The sequence below is a fragment of the Ptychodera flava genome, chromosome 19, assembly GCF_041260155.1.
Source record: "Ptychodera flava strain L36383 chromosome 19, AS_Pfla_20210202, whole genome shotgun sequence".
NCBI classification, from domain to species: Eukaryota; Metazoa; Hemichordata; class Enteropneusta; family Ptychoderidae; genus Ptychodera; species Ptychodera flava.
In genome coordinates, this window is record NC_091946.1 from 22,483,372 (window position 1) to 22,496,785 (window position 13,414).

The 13,414-nt window shown below is 40.9% G+C and overlaps 1 protein-coding gene across 1 annotated transcript in view; it reads right to left on the reverse strand.

Annotated features, from left to right (window-relative positions):
- Positions 1-1,624: 1,624 nt before the first annotated feature.
- Positions 1,625-13,414, reverse strand: part of LOC139118928 (mucin-22-like) — a 45,327-nt gene continuing 33,537 nt past the window's right edge. The window contains exons 4-11 of the mRNA XM_070682495.1: positions 11,225-11,466; positions 9,439-10,792; positions 8,607-8,784; positions 7,143-7,332; positions 6,354-6,444; positions 4,819-4,874; positions 3,047-3,235; positions 1,625-2,701 (exon numbers count right to left, since the gene is read on the reverse strand). Coding sequence (XP_070538596.1) covers positions 2,634-2,701; positions 3,047-3,235; positions 4,819-4,874; positions 6,354-6,444; positions 7,143-7,332; positions 8,607-8,784; positions 9,439-10,792; positions 11,225-11,466 — 2,368 coding nt within the window. The 3' untranslated portion in view covers positions 1,625-2,633. The remainder of the gene's footprint in view (positions 2,702-3,046; positions 3,236-4,818; positions 4,875-6,353; positions 6,445-7,142; positions 7,333-8,606; positions 8,785-9,438; positions 10,793-11,224; positions 11,467-13,414) is intronic.

Consider the following 13,414-nt stretch of genomic DNA (forward strand, 5'->3'; position numbering starts at 1 on the left):
ACAATTGGAATAACTGGTAGATATACGGGGCTGGCCGATACAGCCATGTCAAACAGTCCACTTTACTTTCAGTTGGGCACACTTGCACCGGCAGACATCAATGTTCAGTTCCATGGTTTTGATTTATCTGCACCGTGATTGGTTGTCTCTTGGCTTTTGTTTCTGTTGCGTTTTCACGTCTTCATGCCTTCTGTCCCAGTGCTGACGATGGGACGAAGCGTTTTATTTCTCCTCATGACAAGGGTCTCCCAACCCCCGCTGGTCGTTTTGTAGTCAATATATCGCTTTACTCTACACTTGTTGCAGTTTCATCCCCCTCTTGTGAAGTGGTTTAGACCATGTAATGACTTCGGCCTGAGTGATGTTTTACACATTTTAGAGAGCTAGTGCGTTTCAACCGACGTGAGGTCCGAGAAACTGGATCATAAAATGGCGCACAAACAGGTTGTTTCAAGTTCGTCTGAAAAGAACAAACGACAACCTGTTTGTATACATTGTCACATCAACAGGCCACTTCCATGACCCCTGAGTGACCTTGCATCCTGGCATTTTTGATCGCATAGCATTATACAACATAAACTTTTCTCCCATTTGTAACAGAGAAAATTACACATTTTTGTTTTAAAATGACTTTGACTGAATAAACTAAATGATATGGCTGTCCTTTCTTGAAGAGTTTGAACTCAAAATGGCAAATTCATACCAATAATAATGCCAGGATGTAAGGGTCACGCAGGGGTCATGAAAGTGGCCTATTGAGCAACCAAATTGATAACAACAAAACGATGCTATCGTCACTAGCAGTGTGTGGCAGATTTTATCGGCGTTGGATAACATTAAATGTATGAAATGTTCAATGGCCAAAAGAAATGCAAATGAGCTCTTTCGAGTTATACCTTTCGCAATCGAGATGCGGACGGGAGCCAATGAAGATTATACTCTCGGATCCCGTCGTCATAGGAACAATGTTACAGTACGATGCTCAGATACAGTTGACGCAGTTCATCTATAGTTCTCCATATGTAATGATGATGTAATCAAACTACGTCATCAAGATAGCTTTATATTATGAAAAAAAAACTCATACTCGAGAATAATGCAAATACTAAATTGATTTTATTTAGATACGCCAATTTTCAAATAAGCATCGTCTAGAATATTTACAGTTTCAATGTTTAAAGGATATTTACAATCATAGTAAATGCTCTAAATCATACATGAGAATTCTATCTATCTACAGCAACAGTCCCCATATACATATTTACAAACATACACATTTATAATGTATGAGAGTATATATATATATATATATATATATATATATATATATATATATATATATATATATATATATATATATATATATATATATATATATATATATGGTACTTTGAATTACACTTTCGGTTGCTTGTCAATACAAGATGCTTTGCTGAAAAATATACAGGCTGAGTGGCTGATGTAAATGAACGTTTCGGTATATTTACTCTCTCTCTCTCTCTCTCTCTCTTCTCTCCTCTCTCCTCTCGTCTCTCTCTCTCTCTCTCTCTCCTCTCTCTCTTCTCTCTCTCTCTCTCTCTCTCTCTCTCTCTCTCTCTCTCTCTCTCTCTCTCTCTCTTCTCTCTCTCTCTCTCTCTCTCTCTCTCTCTCTCTCTCTCTCTCTCTCTGTTATTTTTGTCATTTTTATTTCATTATTTTATCAAATAGAGTGATTAATGTTTGATTAAATAGAATACTAAAACAGCAGTAATACATGTTTGAAATTCTGCAATATTTAAACTAAAATGTTTTGGGAAATATTCAAGTTGAAGGATCTTCGACAATCTAATAATAAATGTAAAAAGTCTCTTCTAGAAAATCTTTCAGTTCCGTACAAGGTATTGCTGTTTGATATTTAATTACGATAACAGGCAATCATTTGTGAACTTCAATATCTGTTTAACTACGGTCTGTGGAGGGACCGTGGTTCAATAGTAAAAGGCAGTGAGGGCGATTATTCCGTCGATGGAAAAAGAGAATTTTGAAAGAATAACTATACTGTTTGGCTAATAACATTCGAGTGAACAATTTGAGACGCTAAAGATTCATTTGTGTGAAAAGTATTTTCATGTAAAATCGCCATTTGACGTCAAAAAATCCGCTAAACTCGGCACTTGAAGAAAAAGTATCACGTAATAGGCAACTGTCTATTCCTGAGTTTTCCGCAACTAAAACTATGTTGTGCGGTCTCGTACTTTAAGTGAATTCACGAAGGAGATTTTTGTAACAGAATTCAATTTGACAACAGCTCATCGTTCACTATCACCATGGAAACTTGGTCGAGAGCGCTGATCAACGAGCGAACATCAAAAACAACGCGATGGAAAATTGAGCCAGGCAAGTTGGCCTTACATCATTTTTGACAATAATCTTGCTCTCTGGTGAGAAAAATGCGCGTTTTTGACCAGTTCCAAAAAACTCCACACAGATATGCCAGGTAGAATGCCATCATGTGAACTCCATTAATTGCTGAATCGTTTTTCCAGTCACGTGTTTGCTTTATAACTTAGACATCGTGACACACTAGATGGGGACCTCCACTTGTATATAAAATGTACCACCTCCAACACTGAGAAGCTTGAAGAGATCTGTCTTCAGCTGAAGCACGGGCAGCGCCAATACGACAGATAACTGTCATACAGACTTATTCCCACGCCATCATCTGAAGTTTTGAAACGAGAAAATGAGAAGAAAAGCTAGTATGTGAAACAATTTAAGCTTCAACACTCCATAAATCGCGCACTAAAACAAAATTAAAGGGAATCTGATCACGTGAGTTGTAGTAGCAATCATGTGATGCTGTTCACTTAGCGACCACGCAAAACGATTGACCACCAGATTGTGTACAGTGTGCGCAAGGGTAGCTGACATTCTGTAAGTAAACAGGCTTTTGACGACATATCTGTGTGCTAAAGTTTGCGGTGACCGAGTATTACTATTGACGAAATAGAACCTGTCAGTTTTCGTGAATTTGAAATTGCAAGCGAGAACGAGAACGAACACTAACCTCGCCAGGGATGTAATTGGTCGCTGTTTTCTACCATTGTAGAAACTATCCAATCATCGTTTGTCCTGTGCTGCCACGTGACACCATTGCTTTCATACGCCACATCTGACGTTTCTTCCATACTGTCGGTGAAGTACCTTAAAGATACTTCCTGTGCACCGTTAACCTTCTTCACATTGTGTTTTTGCACTGGTGGGAAATGAAAAATGAGGCTGGTTAGGCTGGGCAACTTGAACCACAGTCCTTGGATAGAGAGACTGTGCTCGAACACAAACTTCTCGATCGACACAAGCAACTCTCTCTCTCTCTCTCTCTCTCTCTCTCTCTCTCTCTCTCTCTCTCTCTCTCTCTCTCCTCTCTCTCTCTCTCTCTCTCTCTCTCTCTCTCTCTCTCTCTCAAGAGCTTCAAACTGTCCCCTTAAAAAGTATTGTACAAGTTTAAGAGTCCGAATATCTGTCCCCGAGGCGCAATCTACGTTAATCGTTAAATGAGTCTTTTGTGATGCTACTTAGAAATTACTTTGCCTACTAAAAGTCTCATCTCAACTTTTGAAAGCCTTGTACCTAAGAGAGGTGAACCTGCATACAAGTAACCTTTCACCTTTGTGTTACCAGGGATATTGCAATAGGTGACGCTCCAAACTGCAACTGCATTCTCAATTAATTAAATCGAAGCTCTGTGATTGCTTCTTGGTTTACACCTGAGCAAAATGAGATGGCGGTGACTTCTCAGCTGTTTCCAAGTTTACGTAACCTTCGAAGAGCACGTATGTGACCTTTAACCAGCACTTCTGTCTCGGCGTTACAAAAATTTTGATAAAATTGCGCACGTTAGTAATGTAGGAAACTTTGACCTCCATGCGAGGGACATATAAGCATCGCAACCAAGTTTACAGAATATGAGACATTTTTAAGCGGATATTTCAACGAAGGCTTGCTATTTAATCATGATTGCCACGAATCCCGGCGGTGTCACCGTCTGGGGGAAATGGGTATCCATGCGTGTTCCTAAAATCATGGGAAAGGGGGTGTTTTTTATTCCCTATCACGGGTCCGAGAAATCGAGAAAACGGGGTACTTTTCCAAAAATCTGGCCTAACAAAGGTTTGAAATATCCCAGGAAATACCTATCAGACACTCAGACTTCATCAAAAGTTTCATTGTGCCTTTCCTATGCTTTGATCTGGTTTAAAACTGTGATTCGAAATCTAATGAATTTTATGAGTTTGACATTCCTGATCCAAAGTGAACAGTTTCTTTCAGACTCTGATGTGTAATTATATGTGAAAACAATCTCATAATTTAGCATTGACCTGACTCTGATATTACGTCTCCCTCTCCTGGATTTTGTAAGTTAAGGGGGTATTGTTGGTCGTATTTTCTCCCATATTTCTAAAAATAAGGGGGTCTTTTTTGTTGAAAAATCCCAGATTAGGGGTATCTTGAAATTTTGTCGAATGAGCATGGATGCCCGTGCTCTCTGAAAGTGTCACCATCGGGCCACTAGTACACATGATGTTCCTACGTGTAGAAAACTGAATTGAAAAAATTAAAGATTCCTCAAACATGCACCAGTTCTATCATCGTAAAAGCGACTATCTCTCACTGCATTGACTGGACGCACAACGAAAGAACTTTTGCATGTAACGAGAATGACTATTGGTTTGCACATGTTCTCGAGCAACAACATGCGAGGTAATTAGAGAGCTGGTGATAATGCGGCGGGCCTGAGATGCCAATGACTTTTGAACTTTGATACAACTGACATCATACCTTGTTCGGTTGTCCCGCTCCTTTGTAAGTGGAAGCAGTGGTCGTTGAGGGTTGACCTAGGTACATGGTAAATAGAATGATAGAGGTCACGTACTTCAGAAAGCTGTGTTAGGGTTGGATCATTTGATAACATGGGGGGGGGGGTCTGGAAGATTTTGGAAAAAAAAGATTCTAGCAAATGTCTATGAAATCAATCCGCCATAGAAGGCTTCACAAAGAAAAAACGATGGGCAAGTAGGGAAAAAAATCATGTACAATGGATCAGGTAAAAGAAAAATAATGTTACCTCATCAATCTTCTAGACTTCCCCTGCCCCCAGGATATCAAATGGTCCAAGCCTTAGAGCGAGACTTGGGACATAGCTAAATGCAGGCTTAGTTTAAGTCAGAGAATGAAAAAATGAGTAATTTAAAACGGCCTCTCATGTGTATCACTTTACTTGATGCAAAAATATTTGACTTTGGTGAGTGCAAATTAATACAGTTCATGGCGAACGTATCAGAATGGAGTCTGTGCGGTGAACCTGAATGCAATCTTCCTGGTTGCTGCTGGGGTGTGATTTCGAGAATAACTTTCCGTGTAGCGTTTACTCAACTTAAACATATCCCATGTACACCACAAACACAAGAGAAATGACTTCAATGAAAATCACAGATTTGAACCATGGCTAAGTGAAACCACGTAAATACTTTTAGATTACAGCAGTAAATTTTTCCCACCAAAATTTTTGTAAAACATTTCACCATTTTTTATACATTTTTCTGTTATTATTTAGCTAATTTTGGACCAAATGTATATCATATTTTATCTACTGCAGTTTTTTTATCAAAATTTTGGCGAAAATCTGAAAAAAATGACGGGGTATGTTTTATAAGGCAACAAAAATTGACTTTGGCTCTCAAAGGGTTAACAGATAAAATGAGTAAAAGAGTATCACAAATAGTGTAATACCAAAGTCTAGAAAATGCGACGTTCATCTCTAAAGTCAAAGGTCATATTTGGCATATTCGTTCATTGAATTCTGTGTACAGTGGTCACACAAGGGAAAGGGAAGGTCGAAAGTGACCACTATATGGAGGTGGCCTTTCTACAGAGGGTGGGTGTGGCATTACTTTGAGCGTTTGTGGTGTACTCAGTGGTGAATGCAGGAAAAGATTTTGGTAATAACAATTTCCGAAACATAAATATGTTGAAAATCATAATATAAGCTTATTCGTTTAATTTCTAAATTGTCATGCAGACATAAAATTGGTCAGAATACACCCATTTCATCATAATTTCAGTCTACACATTTTGGACAGAGATCATTTAAAGTCAGATATGCTGACCATTATACACAGGTTTTGTACCAAATTGGAAGCAATAATATGTGGCCACTGACCATATAAGAGAGGCGGCTGTTCTTTAGAGGGCCTTTAACATGTAAAATGTTACGGCATTGCCACAGAGGTGACCGCTGTGTAGGGGTAACCACTGAGACAGTCGTCCCTAACGCACGCATGCGCGTTAATGGTTCTCCAGCGAAGTGTACTTACCGACTGACGCAAACGTAGAGACTTTGCTCATCGTTGTGTTTCACGATGAAAGATTGAAGCGGGAAAACGCTACTTTCAGGTGATGGAACCTCTGAAGAAAGACGATAAAAAGGTTTGGACATGACATAACAGGATCTAAGAAGTTTGTAAAATACAGTGGTTCTAATACTGAGGCAAGAAAGAAAGGCGGTATCGAGTCACGTAACTATAACAGCAATGATGAGCATGACGAGTGAAAGTAAAGTTACAACAAAATGCGAAATGCTGTGACAAAAACTCGCTTTTTGGTTCAGTCAAACTTCATTTGTTGGTCCCTGTTTAAAAGCTGTAGGTAATTTCGCCGTAATAAACGCCGAAAAATAATTACTTGCATTGGGAAATTTGAGGCCAAAGTTCGCTGGACGCCTGAATTTGCATACGTATGGACTCAGCGCCCCTATTGACTCGCGTAACATGCAAGATATACCGTTGCCTTTTATCATTCGAACTCCGTGTCTAGTTAGGTGAATAACTGTATGTGTGTACGCATGTACTATCGCAAAATGATATGGAGGTATATACGGTCAATGAACTTCGACTCACAAAATAAATAAATGCTTAAATTTTCATTGAGTGTAAAAGATATTTCGATGATTGTATCAATGATTTCATGATCGATGGTAGAATTAAAATACGAGTACCATGAAGGAAATTTGATGAAGTCCAACATTTAGTCTGAGACCGTTTCAAGGTTTTGAATCGCCGCTCAATGCACTATAAATTAAACATGCAAAGCTAAGCTAAGCTTACCCGATGGACTTGAATGGTAGAATTCTATGTATTTTGTCGACGCTGAGCCAATCCTGCCTCTATCGTCACTGAATGTCGTTTGAAGAACACCAATGAAACGCCTTCGACTGTTTTCGCTTCCATATTCTGATGTCTTCACCGACAAATTGAAAGTCAAAGTTACCGTTTTTGAGAGTCGAACATCTCCAATCTGAAAACCAGAAAATCGCAGTCTTGAAATATTGCAGTCTTGATCAAAACACTATTTTCACAACCGCTTGTGACAATTAGAATTTTGTCAAAAGCAAAAACAAGAGATCCCAGCTTATATTCAAGTTGCGAGGTGAGGCACTTGCAAGATCAACACAGAGGGCGCAAATTTACGCGTTATCAGTACTATCCAGTGCAATAGCATACACATTGTGAGATCACAGTCAAATTACAGTCAGAAAGCAGTCTCATGCGACAAGAATAATCATGTCAAAAATCAGAAAGGTTTCTGTAAGATATATAAATTAAACAATTTAGTAAGTTTTACAAATCCACTCAATATTTGAAATTTGACATAGCAAACCCTCTTTACAGGTACTACTTATATTACTAGTATTTCACTGTTTTATTCTCTATGCGTGCGACGCAAAGACCTATGCTCTTAAATCCATCGTTGTTTGTAATATCATATAATTTTCATATAGCCACGTTATAACGCCGATAGAAGGCTAAAGACGTACCATAGTTTCCATTGGACGAACTCTCTTGTCTGGTTGTAAAGAGAGTGTTACGAATATTACCCCTTCGAGACTCATAATGGACGAAAGCAAAATGTCCACGACATGATGACTGTACAAGACGAAGTCGAGTAAACTCATAGAGTGTAAAGTTTGCTCGAGTCCATTACGGGTCGGGAGGGGTTACATTATTGCCATTATTTTATAGTTTTGGCAATACCAGTAAATCTGTCGATGTAGAAAATATCTAGGGCCAAAATGCTGGATAATCGGATACATTATCGGTAATAATCTAGGGATGACGTCACAAAATTCACTGGTATTGAAAAGCTATAATATATTATATCATACCAGTATATTGATGGTGCAAATACAGCGATCTGATTGGTCGAGACGCGAAAAGAACCGTGGTATACGGCTAGCATGCGCGCTAGCTCCCAGCTTGAGGAAAATTTAGTCTTTTATGACGTCCCACGCCAGAATTTCAATATATTGTTATGATATAATGGCAATAAATCACACCCAGCGACGGTATACCACGAGATTTTGACCATTTCACTTCATATATGCACTCGCTATCGTTCGTGCATATATGTCGTGAACTGGTAAAAATCTCGTGGTATACCGCCGCTGGGTGTGCTTTATTGCTTAGATATATCATAGCTATCTATGTGCTACCTTCCACACGTTTGACCAGTGTACCTGGCAGATCATGATGCAAGTCGAAACAATAAGGAAGGGAAGAATATCTACTCACTTGAAATGTCAAGACCGTATCTTTAAAATTCACCGTTGGTTCTCTGTCCAGTCCCTGGTAGTGTACCATTGTATCATACTCGACGAAGGTGGTCAATAGCCAAGTCAGAGTGACGTTATACGCCCGAGAAGTCGAGTCGTTTGAGTGATTTACGCTTGTAAGGATTTGCACATCGTCTCTAAGTAGAAGACGTTAAAAACACGGAGACAATGGTTATAAGATTGCTTCACAAGGAAACGCGTGTTATTCAACGTTAGACTCGGGATACTAACGTTTTAATGTTTGTTTTTAGATGTATGAAATACTAGTAAAGCATACATATTGTAAATACAGACGTACTTCACTCCTGCCTCGGGAGCGTGCTTTTGAAGATAAGTTTATCTTTGCATTTATCTGCATGGCAGGTCAGTCGCTACGGCATCTAGTTTGAAAACAGAGAATCAAAACCGATGAAAAATTGTTTCATCAACATTCCAAACATTCCTTTGTGCTCACTAATCTACACAACAATTTAGGAAACTTTGTGTACATTTTTTCGTTTTCAGTACTGAGGAGGCGGGAGAGCCAGACCAAATTCTTTCAAAACTGTTCAGAAGGAAGGGTGTTGAAAAACACATTAGAACTTGTGTTCGGTAGCTGAGGAAATTTTTATCCGATGAAGTCGGCTTAATGGATTTATCAGGTCGGTGGATGGATAGACGGATGGATGAGACAGACAGACAGACAGACAGACAGACAGAGACAGACAGAGACACAGAGACACAGACAGACAGACGCCGGACAGACAGAGAGTGTCAGTAGAACGACACTCACGCAGAGAAGAATTATTTACCCATTGAACACATGGTCAGGATCGATATTGCCATCCAGTGTCGTGAGGATGTCAAGATGTGGGTAGCCGATATCAACAAGCGGAATAATGCCCTGTTGCCCTAGCCATGTGACGTCACCCCCGCTCGTCTGCTGATAATGAGCCGATGCCTCCGGTTCTATCAAAGACCCGTTCGTGATGCAATCGACGTCATCAAGCATGACGTCGACCATGATAGCGAGGCTATTCTCTGAATCAGTATTACTGCCGGAGGTCACCTGTATGTTCGTAAAATTTACGTTCACTATCCTTGCTGAGTCGTCAACGACCTGAGAGACGGCGCTTGTCTCGATGTTACCTCCTGTGTCGGTTGCCAGTCCAACGACCGGGAGAGCGGTACAACTATCATCCACGGGCATACAAAACGTTACAAAGAGCGAAAAAGAGCCGGTTGGGAAAGATACTAATAGACGAAGTTGTAATGATTCCCCTGTCCACAAGCTTACTGTCGACATATCTAAATTATTTGACAGATCGAAAAGGACGTTGTCCCTGACGTCTTCAGTTGCCGATATCGTGGATGTAGATATATGTGTCGGCATGATGGTGGTCCCTGAAGTGGTCGCTGTGGTTGTAGTTGCTAGCGTGTTTTCCAATGCACTCGTCGAAGTTGTGGTGGTCGGGTGTGTGGTAGTTTCTGTTGTGATCGGCTGGGTAGTCGTTGTTGTGGTGGTCGGCTGGGTGGAAGTCACTGTTGTGGTCGGCTGTGTGGTAGTTGCTGTGGTGGTTGCTGTGGTGGTCGGCTGGTTGGTAGTTTGTGTGGTTGTTAGCTGGGTGGTAGTTGCTGTGGTGGTAGTTGCTGTGGTGGTTAGCTGTGTTGTAGTTGCTGTGGTGGTCGGCTTGGTGGAAGTCGCTGTTGTGGTCGGCTGTGTTGTAGTTGCTGTGGTGGTCGGCTGGGTGGTAGTTGGTGTGGTTGTTGGCTGGGTGGTAGTTGCTGTGGTGGTCGGCTGGGTGGTAGTTGGTGTGGTTGTTGGCTGGGTGGTAGTTGCTGTGGTGGTCGGCTGGGTTGTAGTTGCTGTGGTGGTTGGCTGGGTTGTAGTTGCTGTGGTGGTCGGCTGGGTGGTAGTTGCTGTGGTGGTTGGCTGGGTGGTAGTTGGTGTGGTAGTCGACTGTGTGGTAGTTGCTGTGGTGGTCGGCTGGGTTGTAGTTGCTGTGGTGGTCGGCTGGGTGGTAGTTGCTGTGGTGGTTGGCTGGGTGGTAGTTGGTGTGGTAGTCGGCTGTGTGGTAGTTGCTGTGGTGGTCGGCAGGGTTGTAGTTGCTGTGGTGGTTGGCTGGGTGGTAGTTGCTGTGGTCGGTAAGATAGTTGTAGCTGGCGCTGAAAGACAATTTAAATTGCTGTTCAATATCGACTCTTTTTAACCTTGTCCAGACAAAAGCTTTCAACTCTGTAGAAATAAGCTTAGCCTATATAGCCATTGCTTTACTACCTGAAATATCATTAATGTGAGAATAAATCACGAGGTTTCAATTTGCTTCCAATGGCTTATCTGTATCTATTGTTCATCATGCCCTGTGCGTGACAATGTGTATATGTCTACCGGTCGCCAAAGCACAATCGCGATGTGTCAATATTTTGTTTACATTGAAGCCAGTGGCCAATTTTAAGCAAGCCAATCTAACACATATAAAAGCGACTGAAAATAGACGAGGAACTACATAACAGAAAAACTGTATAGCACGTACATGATAGGACGGGAGATGCGGTGTTATAGTCAGCTATGGGAATACAGTCAATTTGTAAAATTACCTTGTTGCTTGCAAAGACATCCACACTTGGCCTTGTCGTTACACTTGTCAGCCTTCCAATCATTTACATCTTGCCTGACGCTAAGACAGTCCTTTGAGTTTGAATTTCCTAAATCGCTTTCTGACCATCCGTTGACATTGGCAAAGATTTGTTCAATAGAGATTACGTCACCATCAGCATTTTTCCACACGCCCTCATCGTCCTCGTCAGTTAAGCCAACCCAGGCTACTTTCCCATTGTCACTTCAAAGTCAAGGAAGGAACAACATAAATTTAAACTTGACATGTTGAACACAAGAATGCTTTGTTGGATTTGAACATCTGGATTTTTTGTTAAACCACTGTCGCTGGTTTTTTGTACTTTATGTAAAGTTAGCACTTATGTCAGTCGGTCAGAATAATTAAGGCAGAACGCAGATACTCGGACTCTCAATTTTTTACATTACTTTTATGGCCAACCACTTGTGGGAGCTCATTTTACCGCTCTTGTAAATAATGGTTTCACTGCTTTGTTTTGTGGAAAATGAAAAAAAAAAGTTAGTTTACTCCGTAGAGTTAAAGGCACATGAGCTGTAACTTTTTGCATTATTTCCATGATTTTACATTCAAATTAGAATTAGTTCATGTGGATTAACTTACTGAAGGGTGTGCAAAGACGAGTTATTGGCCACGTACTCAAATCGCATGTGTAACTTTGAACGAGTCAAATAATAAAACGGTGCCGCACCCGATTATGGCGGCGCCCATGGCTTGAGTTTGCAAGAGTACACATAAAGTGTGAGTGTTGCGCATGCGCATTAGATTCCTCACAAGAAAATGGCGTCTTACAGTGAGAAACGTACGCCCGGTCATATCGGATTCTGACAAGGAACGGAGACAACAGCGCAGTAATGCGTCTAAACGCCGTAGCAAACTAGACATCGAAAACCAGATCAGGAGATGGCTTCAGTTAGTGGAAAAAACAGGGCTTGCAGTCCCGATTTGGCGGAGGAGTTAATTGATCGGTAAGTATAGGACCGGACAGCGAGTGACTGTACACAATATACTGTGTCGAATAGTGCGTGCGAGTGCTTGACGCACCATGGGTTGTGCAACGATGCCTTGATAAATTCACTATACATGTGTTGATATTCAAAGAAGGTCACGTTTTAGCCTTTGAAAGATCAACTTTTGACTCTCCAAATGTTAGGAAATACCATAGCTTGAATAGAAATCACAACAAAATCTCATACTCGCGTACGGTAAGCTTACAACGCAGTTATCTACTGAATCGTTTCACACATCTTGTCGCAGTTACAACAAGAATCGAAGTAAGTCACTGTCCTCCCCGGACCAAGCGACTGCTATTGCTACTGTTTTAATACCGCCAGTTCTAAGCGCAAGGACGAGTTGGCAAAAATCGCCTCTCGTAACATGTGGTGACAGGTGCAGCCAACGGAGCTACAGCAATATTTATGGGCAGGGGAACTATTAATTTTGCTTGGGCAGGGGACGTGTATTTTTAGCTGGCAGGGGAGCAAATTTTAGTTTTTTTTGTCGGGCAGGGCAGATATCGGTTGGTTGTCCCGGGGACAGAGCTTTGCGAAAAATGAGGAGAGGGGAAGGTACTTTTAAAACAGGGACGGGAAGTTGAGCCATTGTTTTCAGGGGAAATTTTTTCACAGGACTGGGGAAAATCAACAGGTTTTTCATCACAGGGTAGGGTAGCTCCATGTCTGCAGGAGAAATGGAGTGACAAAATTTAGGGGGATTTTTTGCAGGGCAGGAGAAATAGGCTTGTTTTGCCGCCACAGGGCAGGGGAGCTTCAAAAATTGACAGTAGGGAGGGGAAACAGGCAAAAATAAGTGGGGAGTGGGTAAAAATGAAGTTTGAGTGCGGGAGAGCAAGTCGAAAAATTTTCAGTGACAGGGCAAATTATGAACAGCTAATAAAATTACCCTCATGACTTAAAATTAGTCAGTTCACATTACTTGTAATGCACAATATATCTTGTCATAGTAAAGACCCCTTTAAAAGTGCATTGTTCATTGGCTGCACCTGTGTTGAGCCAGTACAGCAAGAAATTTCGTGCACATCATCAGTTTCATCTGGTCATGGGAAATAAATAATTTTATCCTGTTGTGTAACCTTTCTGTATAAATTGTCCGAACTATGGATACATCTTTGCTTAATGAGTCAGAAAGTACTTGT